A 23,998-nucleotide genomic window follows, 5' to 3' on the forward strand; every position below is an offset into this window, starting at 1 on the left:
TTGGACAAAAGCGTCTGCTAAATGGGATATATTATTATTATTATCAGTCACTGCCTGAATCCATAAAAGCGCATTGTTTGGATTTAGTTAGTTAACAGTGACAAATAGCATTGTGTTGATGCGTCTGTCATCAGTCATACTGTATGATCATTTCTTCTTCCATTATCAACGAATCACACCATTGCCCTCATCATAGGATAACAGCCCATGTCTGTGATATTAGTAGATATGGATTTAGTGGTGTGTCAGTAATACTATTGTTTGTGTCCTCACTCCTCTCACTGCTGTAAGCTGTCCTCTCATTTTACAAGCTCACTGTTTATCATACCTGTATTAAATCAATCAATATATCTCATCTCTCAATGTTGCATTGAGGCATATGCCAAAAACAGAGAGCCAACATCCAAAATACCTTTCTTATTCAGTATGTCCTATACAGTGGGGTAAGCTCTACTTTGAGTGACATTGTATCAGGTGTAGCGGTGTATAAGTTATCCTTCCCTCAGGGTTGGCTAGTTCTCTGTCTATCCTAATATCACTCAGCACCTGTCATCTTAACCTCATATCCTCACTAAACACCTGATCTCCACTTTTTCACACACAGCAGCCCCCTGCTTATATGTTTTAATACATTATTATGGTAGCCTGTGGCTAGGAGAGTCTGCACCTGGGCTGCATTCCTCTAGGGCTACTGGACTGCGTTTGTTTTCTAGTAATCTTGTATCTTTTCGACCCAGTTGATGTACAAAAGACATGACAGTATTTCATTCTGACCAGCAGGCCTTTGACCTCCAATACATGGGATGTGTCCCAAATTGCACTCTATTCCCTATATAGTGCATTACTTGTTTTAGAGAGTTTTAGAAAAATGTTTCAAGTTGATGATTGACAGGGACAGATAGCCCTTTAAAAATCCTGCTGAGAGAGATGGGTAACCCTAAAAACAACCGTTGGATGCGCCTCAAATGGCACCCTAGTCCCTGTATAGTGCACCACATTTGACCAGAGCCCTATGAAGTACGCTACACAGGGAATCAAGTACCATTTGGGACACAGACCTAGTGTGGTGTTTCATTCATTGAGAGAGCTGTGTGCTTTCTGAATAGTAATAGCTGGGTGCTGCTGTGGTGTCTGTGTCACAGAGGAGAGACGGAGGATTTGAGCAGGGTGGTGGGGGTGAGAGAGAGAGAGAGAGAGAGAGAGAGAGAGAGAGAGAGAGAGAGAGAGAGAGAGAGAGAGAGAGAGAGAGAGAGAGAGAGAGAGAGAGAGAGAGAGAGAGAGAGAGAGAGAGATACAGCACATATCCCCATTCACTCCCTATTCTGCTCTTTAATGCCTGTATAATAATAATTAAAACCTGATAGGGTATAGCCTACTGGATCCATCTGAAAATCTTAGTAAGAATCCTGTGTTGTCCAAGCAAGTGGTTAATACCAGTTCAGTTAAGGTGAATGACAAACACATGCATCTCCTACTATCTGCAGCTATACCTTTTATCTGTAACCTATAATATAAATATGCAAATCTACTGCTCAGTCATTACAATCTTCACTAGAGGCTATTCACCTCCTAATAGATTTAATTTGCATTGGTAGAGGGACCATGCATCATGGCGTGACACGTTTGAAACCAAATATTAATCAACTGTGAGACTGAGGCCTGAATTGCCCCAAAGCTGGCAGGCTGATGTACACACAGCAAGGCTAAGGACTTAAAACTCTGATGTACATATTCACCCCTATAGTGGAGACGAACGTCAGATGATAATTCTGCTTTGGCATCAAAATTCATTATTAAGGAGCAAGAACTGCCATTATCAAATCAAATCTTATTGGTCACATGCACATGATTATCAGATGTTATTGCGAGTGGAGCCAAATGCTTGTGCTTCTAGTTCTGACAGTGCAGCAATATCTAAGATGTAATCTAACAATTCCACAACATCTACCTAGTACACCCAAATCTAGTGAAGGAATGGAATAAGAATATATAAATGTAAATATATGCATGAGCAATGACAGAGCGGCATAGGCAAGATGCAATAGATGGTATAAAACACAGTATATACATATGAGATGAGTAATGCAAGATATGCAAACATTATTAATAATATGACGAAGGATCCATTTATTAAAGTGGCCAATGATTTCAAGTCTGTGTGTTAGCAGCAGTCTCTCTGTGTTAGTGGTGGCTGTTTAACAGTCTGATGGCCTTGAAATAGAAGCTGTTTTTCAGTCTCTCGGTCCCAGCTTTGATGCACCTGTACTGACCTCGCCTTCTGGATGGTAGCGAGGTGAACAGGCAGTGGCTCGGCTGGCTGTTGTCCTTAATAATCTTTTTGGCCTTCCTGTGACATCGGGTGCTGTAGGTGTCATGGAGGGCAGGTAGTTTGCCCCCGGTAATGCGTTGTGCAGACCACACCACCCTCTGGAGAGCCCTGCGGTTGTGGGCGGTGCAGTTGCCATACCAGTCGATGATACAGCCCGACAGGATGCTCTCAGTTGTGCATCTGTAAAAGTTTGTGAGGGTTTTAGGTGACAGTGTGCCAATCCAGTTGTTGTACAGTCAGTGGTTGCGTCCCAAAGGATACCCTATGCCCTATATAGTGCACTACTTTTGATAAGGGGCCATAGGTAGTTGCACTATATGACACTGTCCAGACCACTGTAATACAGCTGGTCTGGACAGTGTCATTTTTTCATGATGTCAGCACAGAAAAGACCAATGAAACAGAAATAGAATGATAGGCCTCTAATGGCAATACTAACTTTGAACAGAATGCTGACAAATTATTTAAAATCAGGTGCGTGCTCAGTCCCCTCCTGTACTCCCGTGTTCACTCATGACTGCACGGCCAGGCACGACTCGACTCCAACACTATCATTAAATTAGCCGATGACACAACAGTGGTAGTCCTGATCACAGACAATGTCAAAATAGCCGATGGGGAGGATGTCAGAGACCTGGCCGTGTGGTTCCAGGACAACAACCTCTCCCTCAACGTGACCAAGACAAATGAGAGGATTGTGGACTACAGGAAAAAGAGGACCGAGCACACCCCCATTCTCATCGACGGGGCTGCCGTGGAGCAGGTTGAGAGCTTCAAGTTCCTTGGTGTCCACATCATCAACAAACTAACATGGTCCAAGCATACCAAGACAGTTGTGAAGAGGGCCTGACAAAACCTATTCCCCCTTAGGAGACTGAAAGGATTTGTCATGGGTCCTCAGATCCTCAAAAGATTCCACAGCTGCACCACCAAGAGCACCCTGACGGGTTTCATCACTGCCTGGTATAACAACTCTTCGGCCTCCGACTGCAAGGCACTACACAGGGTAGTGCGAACGGCCCAGTACATCACTGGGGCCAAGCTTCCTGCCATCCAGGGCCTCTATACCAGGCGGTGTCAGAGAAAGGCCCTAAAAATTGTTAAAGACTCCAGCCACACTAGTCGTAGACTGTTCTCTCTGCTACGGCACGGCAAGCGGTACCGGAGCGCCAAGTCTAGGTCCAAGAGGCTTCTAAACAGCTTCTATCCCCAAGCCATAAGACTCCTGAACATCTAATCAAATGGCTACCAAGACTATTTGCATTACCACCACTATGTTTACACTGTTGCTACTCTCTGTTGTTGTCATCTATGCATAGTTACGTCAATAACTCTACCTACATGTACATACTACCTCAACTAACCGGTACCCGCCTGTATATAGTCTCACTATTGTTGTTTTACTGCTTCTCTTTAATTACTTGTTACTTTTGTCCTCTTATTCTTGTCCGTATTTTTTAAAACTGCATTGTTGGTTGTGGGCTCTTCACTGTAAGATCTACACCTGTTGTATTTGGTGCATGTGACTAACACAATTTGATTTGATATGGTCCAACATTTGACATGTCAAAGCAAAAACAAAGCCATAAGGCCTGGAGGAATTGTCCGTGGAGCTCTGAGACAGGATTGTGTCGAGGCACAGATCTGGGGAAGGGTCCTTAAAAATGTCTGCAGCATTGAACGTCCCCCAGTGGCCTCCATCATTCTTAAATGGAAATAGTTTGGAACCACCAAGACTCTTCCTAGAGCTGGCCGCCCGGCCAAACTGAGTAATCCACGGAGAAGGGCCTTGATCAGGGAGGTGACCAAGAACCCGATGGTCACTCTGACAGAGCTCCGGAGTTCCTCTGTGGAGATGGGAGAACCTTCCAGAATAACAGCCATCTCTGCAGCCCTCTACCAATCAGGCCATTATGGTAGTGGCCAGATGGAAGCCACTCCTCAGTAAAATGAACATGACAGACTGCTTGGAGTTTGCCAAAAGGCACCTAAATGACTCTCAGACCATGAGAAACAAGATTTGAGAGATTGAGGGAAAAATGAACAGAGCAAAGTACAGGAGGAGCAGGAGTGGCTTCGGGACAAGTCTTTGAATGTCCTTGAATGTGCCCAGCCAGAGCCCGAACTTGAACCCAATCGAACGTCTCTGTGCAGCAAAGTTCCTATCCAACTTGACAGAGCTTGAGAGGATCTGCAGAGAAGAATTGTAGAAACTCCCAAAATACAGGTGTGCCAAGCTTGTAGCGTCATACCCAAGAAGACTCAAGGCTGTAATCGCTGCCAAAGGTGCTTCAACAAAGTACTGAGTAAATGGTCTGAATGCTTATATAAATATGATATTTCATCTTCAATCTAAACCTTACTTTGCTTTTTCATTGTGGGGTATTGTGTGTAGATTGATGAGGGGGGAAAACTTCAATTTAATACATTTTAGAACAAGTAACTTAACAAAATGTGAAAAAAGGGAAGGGGTCTGAATAGTTTCCAAATGCACTGTATCCTACCACTAAACCCAATTAGCATTTCCCCCTTCAATTTCTCCAAGGGTTTTTGAAATGTGTAATACTGTACTTTACAATGGTCTGCATTAGCAATAATTTCAACAAGCAATGGGTCTTTTATGTTGATTTCTTTTCTATGCTGGGTTTCTATTTAAGCTGCCATTCCTAATGATGTAGGATCTTAATTTGATCACTCTTTTGTTGTTGAGAATTTTACTGCCCCTCAGGGAATGCAGATGAGCTTCCTGATTTACATAAATTCACTGAAAACCCACACTAACAGATGTTTGTATACACTGCTCAATAAAAATAAAGGGAACACTTAAACAACACAATGTAACTCCAAGTCTATCACACTTCTGTGAAATCAAACTGTCCACTTAGGAAGCAACACTGATTGACAATAAATTTCACATGCTGTTGTGCAAATGGAATAGACAACAGGTGGAAATTATAGGCAATTAGCAAGACACCCCAAATAAAAGAGTGGTTCTGCAGGTGGGGACCACAGACCCCTTCTCAGTTCCTATGCTTCCTGGCTGATATTTTGGTCACTTTTGAATGCTGGCGGTGCTTTCACTCTAGTGGTAGCATGAGACGGAGTCTACAACCCACACAAGTAGCTCAGGTAGTGCAGCTCATCCAGGATGGCACATCAATGCGAGCTGTGGCAAGAAGGTTTGCTGTGTCTGTCAGCTTAGTGTCCAGAGCATGGAGGCGCTACCAGGAGACAGGCCAGTACATCAGGAGACGTGGAGGAGGCCGTAAGAGGGCAACAACCCAGCAGCAGGACCGCTACCTCCGCCTTTGTGCAAGGAGGAGCAGCAGGAGCACTGCCAGAGCCCTGCAAAATGACCTCCAGCAGGCCACAAATGTGCATGTGTCTGCTCAAATGGTCAGAAACAGACTCCATGAGGGTGCTATGAGGGCCCGACGTCCACAGGTGGGGGTTGTGCTTACAGCCCATTACCGTGCAGGACGTTTGGCATTTGCCAGAGAACACCAAGATTGGCAAATTCGCCACTGGAAATCTGTGCTCTTCACAAATGAAAGCAGGTTCACACTGAGCACGTGACAGACATGACAGAGTCTGGAGACGCCGTGGAGAACGTTCTGCTGCCTGCAACATCCTCCATCATGACCGGTTTGGCAGTGGGTCAGTCATGGTGTGGGGTGGCATTTCTTTGGGGGCCGCACAGCCCTCCATGTGCTTGCCAGAGGTAGCCTGACTGCCATTAGGTACCGAGATGAGATCCTCAGACCCCTTGTGAGACCATATGCTGGTGCGGTTGGCCCTGGGTTCTTCCTAATGCAAGACAATGCTAGACCTCATTTGGCTGGAGTGTGTCAGCAGTTCCTGCAAGAGGAAGGCATTGATGCTATGGACTGGCCCGCCCGTTCCCCAGACCTGAATCCAATTGAGCACATCTGGGACATCATGTCTCGCTCCATCCACCACGTTGCACCACAGACTGTCCAGGAGTTGGCGGATGCTTTAGTCCAGGTCTGGGAGGAGATCCCTCAGGAGACCATCCTCCACCTCATCAGGAGCATGCCCAGGCATTGTAGGGAGGTCATACAGGCACGTGGAGGCCACACACTAGTGAGGTTCATTTTGACTTGTTTTAAGGACATTACATCAAGTTGGATCAGCCTGTAGAGTGGTTTTCCACTTTAATTTTGAGTGTGACTCCAAATCCAGACCTCTATGGGTTGATACATTTGATTTCCATTGATCATTATTGTGTGATTTTGTTGTCAGCACATTCAACTATGTAAAGAAAAAGTATTTAATAAGAATATTTAATTCATTCAGATCTAGGATGTGTTATTTTAGTGATCCCTTTATTTTTTGAGCAGTGTATATTAATAGTATTGCACGTTTCATGTAAGCTACTTTTGGCCAGATAGTAGCCCAGGGGTATTAAACTCCTACCCTACGACAGGCCTGGACAATTCCAGTCCTCGGGGGCCTGATTGGTGTCACACTTCTCCCCCAAACTAGCCCACATACCTGATTTAAACAAATTGCATTTTTAACTGAAGATCATGATTAGTTGATGGAGTCAGGTGTGTTAGCTGGGGCTGGGGCAAAAGTGTGACACCAATCAGGCCCCCGAGGACTGGAGATGCCCAGACCTGCCCTACGAGGTCTGGAGCCTGCTGGTTTTCTGTTCTACCTGATAACTAATGGCACACACCTGGAGTCCCAGGTAAAACTGCAGTGGAACTGGGTTCGAGGTCCAGAGTTGAGTTTGTAGGTAATAGCCTAACCACTGATCATGCACCATTATGGACTAAACATAAAAATCCAGTTGCTGCAGGAATATTTTTTTTTTTCACATCCGGGGCAGCAGCGTAGCCTAGTGGTTAGAGCGTTGGACTTGTAACCGGAAGGTTGCAAGCTCAAACCCCTGAGCTGACAAGGTAAAAATCTGTCGTTCTGCCCCTGAACAGGCAGTTAACCCACTGTTCCTAGGCCGTCATTGAAAATAAGAATTTGTTCTTAACTGACTTGCCTAGTTAAATAAAGGTCAAATTAAAAAAACACAAAAAAAGACATCAAATCCATAGAGGGAGCGATGCTATGTACACATTTATTTAAAAGGTGAATATCAACATTAAAATATAAGGATGAGAGTGCTGTTGCTCTGTGACACTCACAATCTCATGCAAATAACATTTTGTAGCACAGTGGCAGGTGCATTTTACATTTACATTTACATTTAAGTCATTTAGCAGACGCTCTTATCCAGAGCGACTTACAAATTGGTGAATTCACCTTCTGACATCCAGTGGAACAGCCACTTTACAATAGTGCATCTAAGTCATTAAGGGGGGGTGAGAAGGATTACTTATCCTATCCTAGGTATTCCTTGAAGAGGTGGGGTTTCAGGTGTCTCCGGAAGGTGGTGATTGACTCCGCTGTCCTGGCGTCGTGAGGGAGTTTGTTCCACCATTGGGGGGCCAGAGCAGCGAACAGTTTTGACTGGGCTGAGCGGGAACTGTACTTCCTCAATGGCAGGGAGGCGAGCAGGCCAGAGGAGGATGAACGCAGTGCCCTTGCTTGGGTGTAGGGCCTGATCAGAGCCTGGAGGTACTGCGGTGCCGTTCCCCTCACAGCTCCGTAGGCAAGCACCATGGTCTTGTAGCGGATGCGAGCTTCAACTGGAAGCCAGTGGAGAGAGCGGAGGAGCGGGGTGACGTGAGAGAACTTGGGAAGGTTGAACACCAGACGGGCTGCGGCGTTCTGGATGAGTTGTAGGGGTTTAATGGCACAGGCAGGGAGCCCAGCCAACAGCGAGTTGCAGTAATCCAGACGGGAGATGACAAGTGCCTGGATTAGGACCTGCGCCGCTTCCTGGGTGAGGCAGGGTCGTACTCTGCGGATGTTGTAGAGCATGAACCTACAGGAACGGGCCACCGCCATGATGTTGGTTGAGAACGACAGGGTGTTGTCCAGGATCACGCCAAGGTTCTTAGCGCTCTGGGAGGAGGACACAGTGGAGTTGTCAACCGTGATGGCGAGATCATGGAACGGGCAGTCCTTCCCCGGGAGGAAGAGCAGCTCCGTCTTGCCGAGGTTCAGCTTGAGGTGGTGATCCGTCATCCACACTGATATGTCTGCCAGACATGCAGAGATGCGATTCGCCACCTGGTCATCAGAAGGGGGAAAGGAGAAGATTAATTGTGTGTCGTCTGCATAGCAATGATAGGAGAGACCATGTGAGGTTATGACAGAGCCAAGTGACTTGGTGTATAGCGAGAATAGGAGAGGGCCTAGAACAGAGCCCTGGGGGACACCAGTGGTGAGAGCGCGTGGCGAGGAGACAGATTCTCGCCACGCCACCTGGTAGGAGCGACCTGTCAGGTAGGACGCAATCCAAGCGTGGGCCGCGCCGGAGATGCCCAACTCGGAGAGGGTGGAGAGGAGGATCTGATGGTTCACATTTTGAGTGCCAAAAGGTATCTGACTTGATTTGAAGACACCAAAGGGTCTGGAAGGACATGGAATTAAGAGAGACATCTTGCCTGAGTTTAGGTCACAGTAGTCCAGTAGGAGCAAAAACAGCATGATGCTTTTTTACCATGAGCCAATCATGTCTTACCATCACTCTTCAGGAAGTACATAGGGCCATTGACAAATCTCCATCACATTCTGTTCTGGGCAGTCTTCTCCAGTTCGCTCCACCCTATGCCGGTTTTCTTAGTATCTGCCTCAAGCTGATGCCTCCATGTGTTTCTTGGCCTATTCCCTTGTGGGTTTCCGGTTAAGGCTTGACAGCATGGAGTAAAGGCAAACAAAAGTGTACTAATTTAATAAATTATTGGGCGTCATTTAGACAGTTCACCTTTTGAGTAGGAGCAATTAATTACCTGACCCCAGAAAAAAACCTTGAAACATATCTTAGAAAAGAAGCCAAAGGCTAGAGCTTTCGTGTTCTTTCAGGAAGCATCCAGCGTCAGTGGTGGAGAAGCATAGCCCAGGAGTCTTCTTTGTTGTTGTTGTTGCTCATTTCTCCTCAATTGACCAATAAACCATGAAATGAATGAGCTTCTTTTCCAATCACAACTTTATATAAGAGCCAACACTTTGTCTCCAACAAGACCAACAGGGGGATATTTACATATTCTGCTCCAGCCACCCCCAGAACCACCAATTGAGAGAAAACTGGATCTACTCCACATCTGCCCACTAAAGCTATGTTTACACAGGCAGCCCATTCTGATCTTATTGGCAAAAGAGCTGATCTGATTGGTCAAAAGACCAATTAGTGGAAAAATATCAGAAATGGGCTGCCTGTGTAAACACAGCATTAGTGGCCCAGATCCTGCCAAATGTAAAAAAGTGGAAAATTGAAGCAGCATCATGAAGTAGAAGCTAACACAAAAGAGTACACATTTATTAAATAATAGAATGGTTTATACAGTTGTTCACCTCTCAGCCGGGGAAATTATCTGAACACATTCACACATTCTCAGAAACAAGCATTCAATAAACCATGCAAATAAAACGGTTCAAAAGAAAATAAGTGAAAAGCACAGGAAGTGGTGCAGCCCAGGAAGCAGCCGTCTGCTTTCCTTGTAGTTTTTTTGTCTGTCAAATACATTCACCACTTTCTCAACAAGACAGAAGAAAGGGTTAAATATAGTACAGATGACCACGTAGATAGTCAATGAATTAATTTAAATTATAGGCAATTAGTTACATCTGTGACATAGCCATAGTCCCATTTTGTTGTGTGAATGCCTTTTAGTTGGGTTTATTGAATGTATCTTTTACCCAGGTATCTTTGCTGTGGACAGAGCTTTGTCAAAGTCACAACATAACACACCACTGTCCCTGTTGTGATTATCGTAACCGTGACATATTTCAGTTCAAGTCGCAGGAACAGGTTGCTTTGTATTCTGTACCATTGAAGTTAAGAGATGGGATCATGGCACATTGCTTATTTACATTTGAGTAATTTAGCAGACATTCTTATCCAGAGCGACTTACAGGAGCAATTATGGTTAATTGACCTTGCTCAAGGGCACATAGACCAAATTTTCACCTAGTCAGCTCGTGGATTCAAAACAGCAACCTTTTGGTTACTGACCCAACGCTCTTAATCGCTATGCTCCCTGCTGCTTATGACCTAGTCAGGTTTCAGCCCTGGCTATCTTCAAAAGCTGCGGTCGGACTGTCCCCCTTACAAATCAGATGTTATGTAGAGAAAATGCTTATTATTATGATCTGATAAACTATTGGCTCATTCCCAGACAAAAGCACTAGCAACACAAGAGAAGGAACAACATTGACATATGTACATGTGGAGATGGTTGAATGCCTAATTGAAAAAGTAACAACAAAGACTTTCACATAAAGCACAATCCCTGTCCTCCTGTATACTCCTCACACATTATAGAAGTCTACAATTACAGACAATACAGATTACTTGAGTGGCCCATTTGGCACGAGCCACTGATCTATGGTGTTGACATAGTGATTCTGTACTTTATAAAGACCTCAGGTCTTTTCACCATAGTATTTTACTACTTGATATACATACAGCACCATCTAGTGGTGAGCTTACTGACAATCACAAACATAACATCTTGTGATGAATTAAGGGCACTTATGTATGGTTCCTAAGTAGATCTTTTTATTTCCAAAGGATGATACTTTTTAAAGGAAAGACAATTTAAACAAAGACATGTACAAGTACATTTACAACAATGTTCAGACAAAGAAATTTGCCATGACTTTTAAGTTGTTGATCAACAAAACGATAACATGCCATTGTGACTAACAACACAATTATAAAATGTATTGGATACTAAAAGTATTACCTTATAATTAATGGAAGCTACATGAGACAGAAAACAAATATTGTTGTCAGTGATTCTACTACTAAGTATTGTCATTGGTAAAATGGAAAGTTACTGTTTTTTGCTAACATATCTACAGTTAGAAAAATAGCATAAATATGTTACGGCGGCAGGTAGCCTAGTGGTTAGAGTGTTGGACTAGTAACCAAAAGGTTGCAAGATTGAATCCCCGAGCTGACAAAGTAAAGATTTGTCGTTTTGCCCCTGAACAAGGCAGTTAACCCACTGTTCCTAGGCTGTCATTGAAAATAAGAATTTGTCCTTAACTGACCTGCCTTGCTAAACAATTATACACAAAATAACAAAATAAAACTAAGCTCAAAAGACTTTGGAAAAGAAACCCGGCAGAGTTAACAACACCATGTCATCTTCTCTGGTGTTACAAAAGCTTTAAAAATACGTATTTGAAATGCTTGCATGTACTCAAGGCCAAACAATGTACAAAATATTTTAAGAACATGGTCATTGTTAAGTGCTTTCTTCTATTCTGACGCAACTCAATAAAAAAACTAATCTTATAAACTTCTGAGATATGAAATCCTAAATACATACTGAATATGAGTGTAATGATGGATTTTGTCTCAAGAAGAATATCAAAACACTGAAAGGAATTAATTCATAGTATATTGAACAGCTAAATTGTGGGCATGAGCAAGTTAGTAACACTGATAGAATACACTTCAAAATGCATGTGATTTTGAATTATTCTCCACCATATACACAAACTTGCAAAGCTCCACACCAATGGCAGTCCATTCTGTAATTGCTGTGTATTCTAGACAAAATACATTAATTTGACTCTGGACATACACAGTGTACAAAACATTAAGAACACCTGCTCTTTCCATGACATAGACTGACCAGGTGAATCCAGGTAAAAGCTATGATCCGTTATTGATGTTAAATCCACTTCAATCAATGTTGATGAAGAGGAGGAGACAGGTTAAAGAAGGATTTTTAAGCATTGAGACAATTGAGACGTGGATTATGGATTTAAGTGCCTTTGAGCGGGTTATGGTAGTAGATGCCAGGCGCACCACTTTGAGTGTGTCAAGAACTGCAACGCCGCCGGGATTTTCACTCTCAAGTTTCCTGTGTGTATCAAGAATGGTCCACCATTCAAAGGACATCCAGCCAACTTGATTCAACTATGGGGACCATTGGAGGCAACATCAGCCAGCATCCCTTTGGAATGCTTTCGGCACCTTGTAGTCCATGCCCCAATGAATTAAGACTGTTTTGAGGGCAAAATGGGGGGTGCAACTCAACATTAGGAGGTGGTGTTCCTAATATTTTGTACACTCGGTGTATATAGAAAAATATGGTGTTAAGGGACACAATCTGGCCATGCTAGAATAGACAGAAGTAACCTAAAATCTGATGTTTAACTACCAACCACTAGGCTAACTCTGAAATTATACCATCATACTAACCTTAGACTAGAAGATCTTATCCTGTATGAAAAACAAATGTATCCTCATCAATTTTGATATTGATGATGTTGCCAGTTTATTTGTTTCTAACATGGCAGTCTGGTATGTTGACTACCGACTTCAGCCAGTGGTGTGTTCTGAAGGGGGTGTGTTCAACCTTAGTGGGAGGAGCTACGATCGTTGGCCACGTCTTGTAGCCTGCGGAAGAGGGCTGTCTGGTTGTCCGGACACAACCTCTTGGGAGATGGCTCCTCCTCCAGCTGCATACTGCGCTTCTTGGTGGGCGTCTCCCCGGTGCGGATCATACTGTTGATCTCCGCCAGGCGCTGCACATTAAGAGATAGAGGTCAGAGACAGAGGTCAGAGACACAGGTTAGGGAGGTTCATCATCATCATCATCACAGGTTAGGTAAGGTTCCAGAAACAGTTAGGGTTTTTAGATTAAGGACACGAGTACGAGACGCCATCAATACCTCGTCCTGAAGCTCCACTATAGGGTGTGTAGGCTTTTGTTCTACCCCAGCATTAACACACCTGATTCAACTAATCAATTAGCCACTGTAAGGCTTTGAAAAATACTGTGCTGAACCAGTGTACATTGTGTGCATGAGTAATGTATGTGTGTGTACTTGTGACTCACGTTGGCTGGGCCGCTGCAGATGTAGTAGAATATCTTGTCCTGTGTGGTAGCGGTGGGGGGGCTGTCACTAGCCTTATGGGGGGAGATATAGATGGAGTGGTTGTGGGACAGGAGGACCCTGCGAGGGGAGCTGGTCCTCAGGGAGGGGTACAGGCACAGGGGAAGAGACTCTAGCTGTCAAGGATAAACACACGCAGCAGAGTTAGTTTTCAAAACAAAAGACAATGCAAAAAGTGAAAGGTTTGCAGAATAGAGGCTAGTTTGTAAACATAACTTCCTTCTTTTCTCTCTCTCGCTCACCCCTGTAGAGGATGAGCTGGGCGAGTAGCGCAGGGCAAAGTGGCGCATCTGTTTGATGTAGACCCGGTTGTAGAAGTGGATGAGGTCTCCTCGCTCCTCCACCACTCCCCCTTCATCATCCTGCTGCTGGGAGGGAGGGAGGGATGAGGATGTAGAGAGGAAGGTGGAGGGGGCCAGGGTGGGGGTGGATGGGGTGCTACCAGCCTGAGGGGTGGGTAGGGTGCTAGTGGAACGCATGGGTACGGGGCTGCTGTCTCCACTTCCTAAGGGGCGTAGAGAGAAAGGGAGATGGAAAATAGCGTTTGTGTGTGTGTGTGTGTGTGTGTGTGAGTGTGTGTGTGAGGGTGTGTTTGTGTTCCTACCCTCATGGCTGGACTCTGTAGGAGAGCTCTGTCCATTTCTCTCACTGCTTCCTGAGTGACGTCTCTTCCTCCCAGAGATCAACACACTCCTGTAGACCTGGTAAACAAAATCAGACAGCTGGTGGTCCAATGATAGCTTTGCCACTATTCCTTCCAACTGACAATACTTCAGTGTCTATAAGGGAAAAACAATGACGCTGCCACAGTACAATAGGCTCAAACTAGGGCCTGGATTTATTACTGGTCAGGTCAGGAAAATCTCCTGACCCTAGCCATAAGGCCCTACTACATTACTCACGCTGCTGTTAGCCTGGGGCTGAGAGCGGTAACACTTCATGATGTTCTGGAAGGACTTGTCCTCTTTGGTCACCTTAACAACAGAAGGAAACACAAATACAAGTTTTTAGGAAGAGGACACACAAACAATCTGCATGCTACACATAAACTGCATGGTACAGTACCTTATGGACACGCACACCCCCATAACCCCCACCCCATACAAACATCCAACACACACACTCTAACCTACCTTGGTCATGACGTACACAGCACACATGAGGAGCTGGTCTAGGTGTCGGTCCATCATGAGCTCTGTGTAGTGCACCAGAGAGTACTCGAAACACGTCCAGATCTTCCTCCGCAGCTCACTAGAGATGTCCAGCTTGGCACACATGTCTCTGAGACGCACACTGGCCAGGTGGTACACCTGTTGGCACAGCACAGTGGCTTTAAGTCTTTAAACTCAAGCAAAAATCTATAATTTATGGTATGAAGCGCTATAGTTATATGGTTCTTAAAGCTAGGGCAGAAACAGACTACTAGGACAGATCCAAACGACTTTCTCCATATCCAAAAGATGAGTTAGATTTGTAACATGCCTGAAGTATCCCTTTAAATTACGTGCCAGATGAAGATGGTGTTTGTGTTCCCTTACCTTGCGGAAGAACAGCGAGAGGGAACTCTTTTTCTGAGGCCCGTTATTGGACGGGCCCTGGACTGCTGGCTTCTCGATTGGCTTGCCGGCGGCGTGGCTGCCCTGGAGAGTGGGACTTTTCAGGGTGGTGGTGGTCTGTGGTTGGCTGGTCAAAGTGCCAGTCAGGGGCTGGAGCGTACCTTGTCCCATCACACTTACCTTGACAGGGATGAAGGTGATGCCTCCGTTCTCATTGGCTATTCCTAAAAAGGTCAGAGGGCATGATATTGCTAATTTATAATATGTAATAATTGTATAGGATTCATTATAGTGTAGCAACCTGCATGCTGCATTGGAGTCAGAAATCTCCCTATATAATGCATATAGGAGTCACACAGTAATTTGGCTGAAGGGGCATAAGGTGTACAAGAAAACATAATGACATACTGTACAGTAATTAATCTGCAAATGTCACCTTGCACAGGTATGGTGACCGTCTGTCCGTTGTTAGAGGTAACTGTGGCCGTTGCCATGGTGACCACAGTCTGTCCAGCAGGGATGGCCTGGGAGGTCCTGAGGTTGGTAGTGAGGTTGGTGGTGGAGGGGTCTGAGGGGGCGTCGCAGGACACATCCACAAACAGCCGTCTCCTGGCCGAGCCCGTGGTGGGGCAGCTGTAGCGGTCCAACATGGTGGTGGTGGAGGTGGACACACCTGGGAGGGAGAGGAAAGGGAGGAGTGACATGGTTAACTTGACTGAGTAACCAATTGACTGTAACCCATTGACTGACTGACTATTTTAATTTATTACACAACAGACTGATAAATTGACTGCCTGACTGGATGACTGATGGCTGGGAATAGCAGCAAGATGGCGCCAACAGAGATGGTTGCCTCGCTTCGAGTCCTTAGGAAACTATGCAGTATTTAGTTTTTTTATGTATTACTTCTTACATTGTTATCTCAGGAAGTCTAATTACATACAGCCGGAAAGAACTATTCGATATAAGAGCGGTGTCAACTGACCAACATTATGACCAGGAATACGACTTTCCCAAAGCGGATCCTCTGATTGGACCACCACCCAGGACAATGGACCTAATCCCAGAAGCCGACCCAAAACAAAGGCACTGCAGAAGGGGCAGACGGAGTGGCCTCCTGGTCTGGCACCGTGGACGTGCACATCGCCCACCGCTCCCGAGTATACTACTCGCTAATGTCCGGTCTCTTGACAACAAGGTAGATGAAATTCGAGCAAAGGTTACCTTCCAGAGAGACATCAGAGATTGTAACATTCTCTGTTTCACGGAAACATGGCTCTCTCTGCATATGTTGTCGGAATCGGTTCAGCCACCAGGCTTCTCAATGCATCATGCAGACAGAGGTAAACTCCTCTCTGGGAAGAGGAAGGGCGGGGGTGTATGCTTCATGATTAACGACTCATGGTGTAATCATAACAACATACAGGAACTCAAGTCCTTCTGCTCACATTACATTCCCCCTCAAGCAGACACCATGACGGCCTTCAAGGAACGTCACTGGACTCTATGTAAACTGGTAACCATATATCCTGAAGCTGCATTTATTGTAGCTGGGGATTTTAACAAAGCAAGTTTGAGAACAAGGCTACCTAAATTCTATCAGCAGATTGATTGCACTATGCGTGGGTGTAATACACTCGATCATGCATATAAACAGGCAAAATGTCGGTATAGAGACAAAGTGAAGTTGCAATTCAACGGCTCAGACACGAGACATATGTGGCAGGGTCTACAGGAAATCACGGACTACAAAAAGAAAACCAGCCACGCTTCCAGACATACTAAACACTTTCTTTGCCGCTTTGAGGATAATACAGTGCCATCGTCACGGCCCACTAACAAGGACTGCGCCCCCCCCTCTCTTTCTCTGTGGCCGACGTGAGTAAAATATTTAAATGTGTTAACCCTCGCAAGGCTGCCGACCCAGACGGCATCCCTAGCCGCGTCCTCAGAGCACACGCAGACCAGCTGGCTAGTGTGTTTACAGACATATTCAAAAGCTCCCTATCCCAGGCTGCTGTCCCCACATGCTTCAAGATGGCCACCATTGTTCCTGTACCCAAGAAGGCCAAGATAACTGAACTAAATGACAAGCACTCACTTCTGTCATCATGAAGTGCTTTGAGAGACTAGTCAAGGATCATCTCACCTCCACCTTACCGGCCACCCTAAACCCACTTCAGTTTGCATTACTCCCCAACAGGTCCAGAGACAATGCAATCGCCATTACAATGCACACTGCACACCTGGACAAGACAAGAGGAATACCTTTGTAAGAATGATGTACATTGACTAGAGCTCAGTACCCTCCAAGCTCATCATCAAGCTGGAGGCCCTGGGACTCAACCCTACCCTATGCAATTGGGTCCTGGACTTTCTGACGGGCCGCCCCAGGTGGTGAAGGTAGGGAACAACCACTCCACTTCGCTGACCCTCAACACTGGGGTCCCACAAGGGTGCGTGCTCAGCCCCCTCCTGTACTCCCTGTTCACCCATGACTGCGTGGCCATGCAAGCCTCCGACTCAATCATCATGTTTGCAGACGACACAACAGTAGTGGGCTTGATTACCAACAACGATGAGACAGCCTACAGGGAGGAGGTGAGGGCCCCCGGAGTGTGGTGTCAGGAAAACAACCTCTCACTCAACGTCAACAAAACAAAGAAGATGAACGTGGACTTCAGGATACAGCAGAGGGAGCACCCTCTACTCATATAGAAGGGACAGCAGTGGAGAAGGTGTAAAGTTTTAAGTTCCTCAGCGTACACATCACGAACAAACTGAAATGGTCCACCCATACAGACAGCATGGTGGAGAAGATGCAACAGCGCCTCTTCAACCTCAGGAGGCTGAAGAAATTTGGCTTGTCACCCAATTGAGAGCATCCTGTCGGGCTGTATCACAGCCTGGTACGGCAACCGCACTGCCTTCAACTGCAAAGCTCTCCAGAGGGTGGTTTGGTCTGCACAAAACATCACCGGAGGCAAACTACCTGCCCTCCATGACACCTACAGCACCCGATGTCACAGGAAGGCCAAAAAGATAATCAAGGACATCAACCACCCGAGCCACTGCCTGTTCACCCCGCTTCCATCCAGAAGGCAATGTCACTATAGGTGCGTCCTATACTGTATAGGTGGGACCAAGAGACTGAAAAAGTCAAGGCCATCAGACTGCTAAACAGCAATCACTAACTCAGAGTGGCTGCTGCCTACATTGAGACCCAATCACTGGGCACTAATAAATGCATCACTCGTCACTTTAAACAATGCCACTTAAATAATGCCACTTTAATAATGTTTACATATCTTACATTACTCATATCACATGAATATACTGTATTTTATACCATCTATTGCACCTTGCCTTTGCTGCTTGGCCATGGCTCAACCATATATTTATAAATTCAGCAAAAAAAGAAACGTCCCTTTTTCAGGACCCTGTCTTTCAAAGATAATTCGTAAGAATCAAAATAACTTTACAGATCTTCATTGTAAAGGGTTTAACTTCTTGGTAACAGGGAGACAGTATTGAGTAGCTTGGATGAATAAGGTGCCCAGAGTAAACTGCATGCTACTCTGTCCCAGATGCTAATATATGCATATTATTAGTAGTATTGGATAGAAAACACACTGAAGTTTCTAAAACTGTTTGAATGATGTCTGTGAGTATAACAGAACTCATGCAGGCAAAAACCTGAGACAAATCCAACCAGGAAGTGGGAAATCTGAGGTTTGTGGTTTCATTTAAGTGATTGCCTATGCAATGTGCTGTGTCTATGTGGCCAGATTGCACTTCCCAAGGCTTAAGGCAGATGTCAACAGTCTTTAGAAAGTTGTTTGAGGCTTCTATTGTGGAAGTGTGTCGAATAACAAGTGGACTAGGCTGAGGCAAATCAGTTGTTCTATCTATATTTCTGCTTTTTGTGACACCTCTCTTTGGTTGGAAAATGGCTGAAGGCTTTCAGTGACTTGTTGCTGACCTAACATAATGATATGTTCTGCTTTCGCCGAGAAGCCTTTTTGAATTTGGAGCCCTGCACTTTCACTGGCTGTTGGCGAGGTTAAACACTGTTTCCCATGCTTGTTCAATGAACCATAAACAATTAATGAACATGCACCTGTGGAACGGTTGTTAAGACACTAACATCTTACAGAAGGTAGGCAATTACGGTCACAGTTATGAAAACATAGGACACTAAAGAGGCCTTTCTACTGACTCTGAAAAACACCAAAAGAAAGATGCCCAGGGTCCCTGCTGATCTGCATGAACGTGCCTTAGGCATGCTGCAAGGGGGCACGAGGACTGCAGATGTGGCCTGGGCAATAAATTGCAATGTCTGTACTGTGACACGCCTAAAACAGCGCTATAGGGAGACAGGATGGACAGCTGATCATCCTCGCAGTGGCAGACCCTGTCGTTCTCAACCAACATCATGGCGGTGGCCCGTTCCTGTAGGTTCATGCTCTACAACATCCGCAGAGTACGACCCTGCCTCACACAGGAAGCGGCGCAGGTCCTAATCCAGGCACTTGTCATCTCCCGTCTGGATTACTGCAACTCGCTGTTGGCTGGGCTCCCTGCCTGTGCCATTAAACCCCTACAACTCATCCAGAACGCCGCAGCCCGTCTGGTGTTCAACCTTCCCAAGTTCTCTCACGTCACCCCGCTCCTCCGCTCTCTCCACTGGCTTCCAGTTGAAGCTCGCATCCGCTACAAGACCATGGTGCTTGCCTACGGAGCTGTGAGGGGAACGGCACCGCAGTACCTCCAGGCTCTGATCAGGCCCTACACCCAAGCAAGGGCACTGCGTTCATCCACCTCTGGCCTGCTCGCCTCCCTACCATTGAGGAAGTACAGTTCCCGCTCAGCCCAGTCAAAACTGTTCGCTGCTCTGGCCCCCAATGGTGGAACAAACTCCCTCACGACGCCAGGACAGCGGAGTCAATCACCACCTTCCGGAGACACCTGAAACCCCACCTCTTCAAGGAATACCTAGGATAGGATAAGTAATCCTTCTCACCCCCCCTTAATGATTTAGATGCACTATTGTAAAGTGGCTGTTCCACTGGATGTCAGAAGGTGAATTCACCAATTTGTAAGTCGCTCTGGATAAGAACGTCTGCTAAATGACTTAAATCATCAACGACAGGGTGTTGTCCAGTTGTTGAATCTTGTTATGTTCATACAAATACTTACACAATACTTATGTTAAATTTGCTGAAAATAAACGCAGTTGACAGTGAGAGGACGTTACTTTTTTTGCAGAGTTTATGTACATATTCTCATTCACCCCTGTAGATTTGTGTGTATTAGGTAGTTGTTGGGAAATTGTTCGATTACTTTTTACTACTGCATTGTCGGAACTAGAAGCACAAGAATTTTGCTGCACTCGCATTAACATTTGCTAACCATGTGTATGTGACCAATACGATTTGATTTGATTTTGAGCTAAATGACAAACTGACTTTCTGAATAGAAAGCGAACTGACTAACCTTTCCCACCACGGTTGGCGCCCAGGTCAGTGCCATGGTTGCTGGGGGTGAGAGGGGTGGCTCCGTCCCCATCCTCCAGATGCTGTGGTGGCATCACCTGAACATCAATGAGAAAAATGATTATTAAGTACTAATGTCAGTCCAGTCCATCTTTTTCAAGACATTGAATTCAGTATTCCTTTGGGTTCACATGATTCAGCATGTGGGTGAGAAGTGAGACTTGGCATCATTTTCCTGTCTGTTAAAGTGATGAGGGATTGGGAGGGATACTGTGGATGTCTTACCTCCTGGCAGGATGGTGGTTGGTTCTTGGCCCCCCTGACGCTGTCCCACAGCGGGGATCCCCCCCTCCAGGCCAGGCTCTCCAGAACCTGCTCCTCCACCTGGTTCAGATGCTTCACCACCTTCCTGAACAGACCCTGCTCCACCCGCACCAGCACCTCGATCACCTGAGATACATTACACAGATATGATATGCATGCACACATATATCCATAAACACATGGAAGCACTCAGACAGGGGTTACATACAGTCTAATCAATTACTCGTAACTAGAACAGTCAACACATACAGTATGTGTGATGAATCCAAGATGGCGTAGCAGACGTCTTTGTCCTGTCGTGTCCCTTGTATATATCTTTATACATATTTTCTTTGCATATCTTTTAAAAATATTTTCCTAAACCTCAACTTCTAAATACTCTCCTGCAACCCGCCTTACCCAATGGGTGAGGATCTGGCGTGGATCTGTTTTTTTTCTAAAGTATTTCTATTTACTTTGGATCTGGAATCCCTCAACTGAAGCTAGCCAGCTAACTAGCTACCAGCTATCAGTCAGCAAACCACTGCTAGCGGTCATCAGCTAACCTTTAGCTCGGAAAGCTCTAGCCAGTTCGTACAACGTGACTCAAAAAACAGCATAACGGATCTATTTTTCTCTCCATATCCCCGGATTCCTACCGCAAACTCTGAACCTTTTCACCTGGATCTTCGCAACTAGCTAACCACAATCCCGGGTGGCTACTCCTGGCTAGCGTTTCCATCCCGGAGCAAGCACCAATTAGCCTGAAGCTAGCCCGGCTAGGGCTCCTGAGCTACCACCGAAACCCACTCCTGGGCTACAATATCCAGACCCCTTCTACTGCCGGTACGGGGCACGGAACCCCGCCAATCCTCTACGACTGGAATACCGACATAATATGCCCAAAGATTCCAACAGGCCCCTTAGGCGCGACGTCCGCTGAAGGCCCATTCTGCTAACCGTGGCCTGCTAGCTATCTAGAGCTACTTGGAACCCTACTAATCTACGACTGGTCCATCGACGTCACCGCACAAGGAGGAAAAAATAGACTTACCTCCATCGTGACGTCCCCCAAAGGACCTTCTGCTAACTTACTAGCCATGGTCTACTAACTGCTAGCTTGCTAGCCCCGGTCTGCTAGCCTCGGTCTGCTAACTGCTAGCTTGTTAGCCCCGTCCTACTAAATGCTAGCTTGTTAGCCCCGGCCTGCTAACTGTCTGAATCGCCGTGTCCCCAGCCAGCCCAACCACTCACTGGACCCATATGATCACTTGGCTATGCATGCCTCTCTATAATATCAATATGCCTCGTCCATATACTTTCCTGGTTAGTGATTACTGTCTTATTTCACTGTAGAGCCTCTAGCCCTGCTCAATATGCCTTAACCAACCATGTTGTTCAACCTCCTATATATGCGATGACATCACCTGGTTTAAACGTCTCTAGAGACTATATCTCTCTCATCATTACTCAATGCCTAAGTTAACCTCCAATGTACTCACATCCTACCTTACCTTTGTCTTTACACTATGCCTTGAATCTATGCTTTCGTGCCCAGAAACCTGCTCCTTTTACTCTCTGTTCTGAACGTGCTAGACGGTCAGTTTGTGTAGTCTTTAGCCGTACCCTTATCCTACTTCTCCTCTGTTCCTCTGGTGATGTAGAGGTTAATCCAGGTCCTGCAGTGCCTAGCTCCACTCCCACTCCTCAGGTTCTCTCATTTGTTGACTTCTTTAACCGTAAAAGCCTTGGTTTCATGCATGTTATTAACATTAGAAGCCTACTCCCTAAGTTTGTTTTACTCACTGCTTTAGCACACTCTGCCAACCTGGATGTCTTAGCCGTGTCCGAATCCTGACTCTGGAAAACCACCAAAAACCCTGAAATCTCCATCCCTAACTATAATATTTTCCACCAAGATAGAACTGCCAAAGGGGGCGGTGTGGCAATCTACTGCAAAGATAGCCTGCAGAGTTCGGTCTTACTATCCAGGTCTGTACCCAAACAATTCGAGCTTCTACTTCTAAAAATTCACCTTTCCAGATACAAGTCTCTCACCGTTGCTGCTTGCTATAGACCTCCCCGGCCATCCTACAATCTAAGCTTGATGCCCTCAATCTCACACCAATTATCAATGAACCTACCAGATACAACCCCAAATCCATAAACATGGGCACCCTCATAGATATCATCCTAACTAACTCGCCCTCCAAATACACCTCTGCTGTTTTCAATCAAGATCTCAGCGATCACTGCCTGCATCCGTAATGTGTCTGCGACCAAACGACCACCCCTCATCTATTTTTGTCAAACGCTCCCTAAAACACTTCTGCGAGCAGGCCTTTCTAATCGACCTGGCCGGGGTATCCTGGAATGACATTGACCTCATCCCGTCAGTAGAGGATGCCTGGTTATTATTTTAAAGTGCCTTCCTCACCAGTTAATTTTTTTAATTGTTTACCTTTATTTAACCAGGCAAGTCAGTTAAGATCAAATTCTTATTTTCAATGATGGCTGTTCAGGGGCAGAACGACAGATTTGTACCTTGTCAGCTCGGGAGTTTGAACTTGCAACCTTCTGGTTACTAGTCCAACACCCTAACCACTAGGCTACCCTGCTGCCCCAATAAGCATGATCCATTCCAAAAATATAGAACTAGAAATAGTCCTTGGTTCACTCCAGACCTGTCTGCCCTTGACCAGCACAAAAACATCCTGTGGCGTTCTGCATTAGCATCGAATAGCCCCCGTGATATGCAACCTTTCAGGGAAGTTAGTAACAAGTATATACAGGCAGTTAGGAAAGCTAAGGATAGCTTTTTCAAACATAAATTTGCATCCTGTTGTACAACTCAAAAAGTTCTGGGACACTGTAAAGTCGATGGAGAATAAGAGCACCTCCTCCCAGGTGCCCACTCCTCTGGGGCTAGGAAACACTGTTACCACCGATAAATCCACTATAATTGAGAATTTCAATAAGCATTTCTCCACGGCTGGCCATGCTTTCCACCTGGCTCCCCCTACCCCGGTCAACTGCCCGGCACCCTCCACAGAAACCCGCCCAAGCCCCCAACGTTTCTCCTTCACCCAAATCCAGATAGCTGATGTTCTGAAAGAGCTGCAAAATCTGGAACCCTACAAATTAGCCAGGCTAGACAATCTGGACCCTCTCTTTCTAAAATTATCTGCCGAAATTGTTGCAACCCCTATTACTAGTCTGTTCAAACTCTCTTTTGTATCATCTGAGATTCCCAAAAATTGGAAAGCTGCTGCAGTCATCCCCCTCTTCAAAGGGGGTGACACTCTAGACCC

The 23,998-nt window shown here is 45.6% G+C and overlaps 1 protein-coding gene across 1 annotated transcript in view; it reads right to left on the reverse strand.

Moving 5' to 3' along the window:
- Window positions 1–9,713: 9,713 nt before the first annotated feature.
- The window catches only part of rbl2 (retinoblastoma-like 2 (p130)), a 28,307-nt gene continuing 14,022 nt past the window's right edge, over window positions 9,714–23,998 (reverse strand). The window contains exons 12-21 of the mRNA XM_064929387.1: window positions 20,670–20,834; window positions 20,386–20,482; window positions 15,326–15,562; window positions 14,872–15,113; window positions 14,467–14,643; window positions 14,236–14,307; window positions 13,938–14,034; window positions 13,576–13,838; window positions 13,276–13,449; window positions 9,714–12,961 (exon numbers count right to left, since the gene is read on the reverse strand). Coding sequence (XP_064785459.1) covers window positions 12,794–12,961; window positions 13,276–13,449; window positions 13,576–13,838; window positions 13,938–14,034; window positions 14,236–14,307; window positions 14,467–14,643; window positions 14,872–15,113; window positions 15,326–15,562; window positions 20,386–20,482; window positions 20,670–20,834 — 1,692 coding nt within the window. The 3' untranslated portion in view covers window positions 9,714–12,793. The remainder of the gene's footprint in view (window positions 12,962–13,275; window positions 13,450–13,575; window positions 13,839–13,937; window positions 14,035–14,235; window positions 14,308–14,466; window positions 14,644–14,871; window positions 15,114–15,325; window positions 15,563–20,385; window positions 20,483–20,669; window positions 20,835–23,998) is intronic.

This window comes from Oncorhynchus masou, chromosome 22 (genome assembly GCF_036934945.1).
Source record: "Oncorhynchus masou masou isolate Uvic2021 chromosome 22, UVic_Omas_1.1, whole genome shotgun sequence".
Taxonomy (NCBI): domain Eukaryota; kingdom Metazoa; phylum Chordata; class Actinopteri; order Salmoniformes; family Salmonidae; genus Oncorhynchus; species Oncorhynchus masou.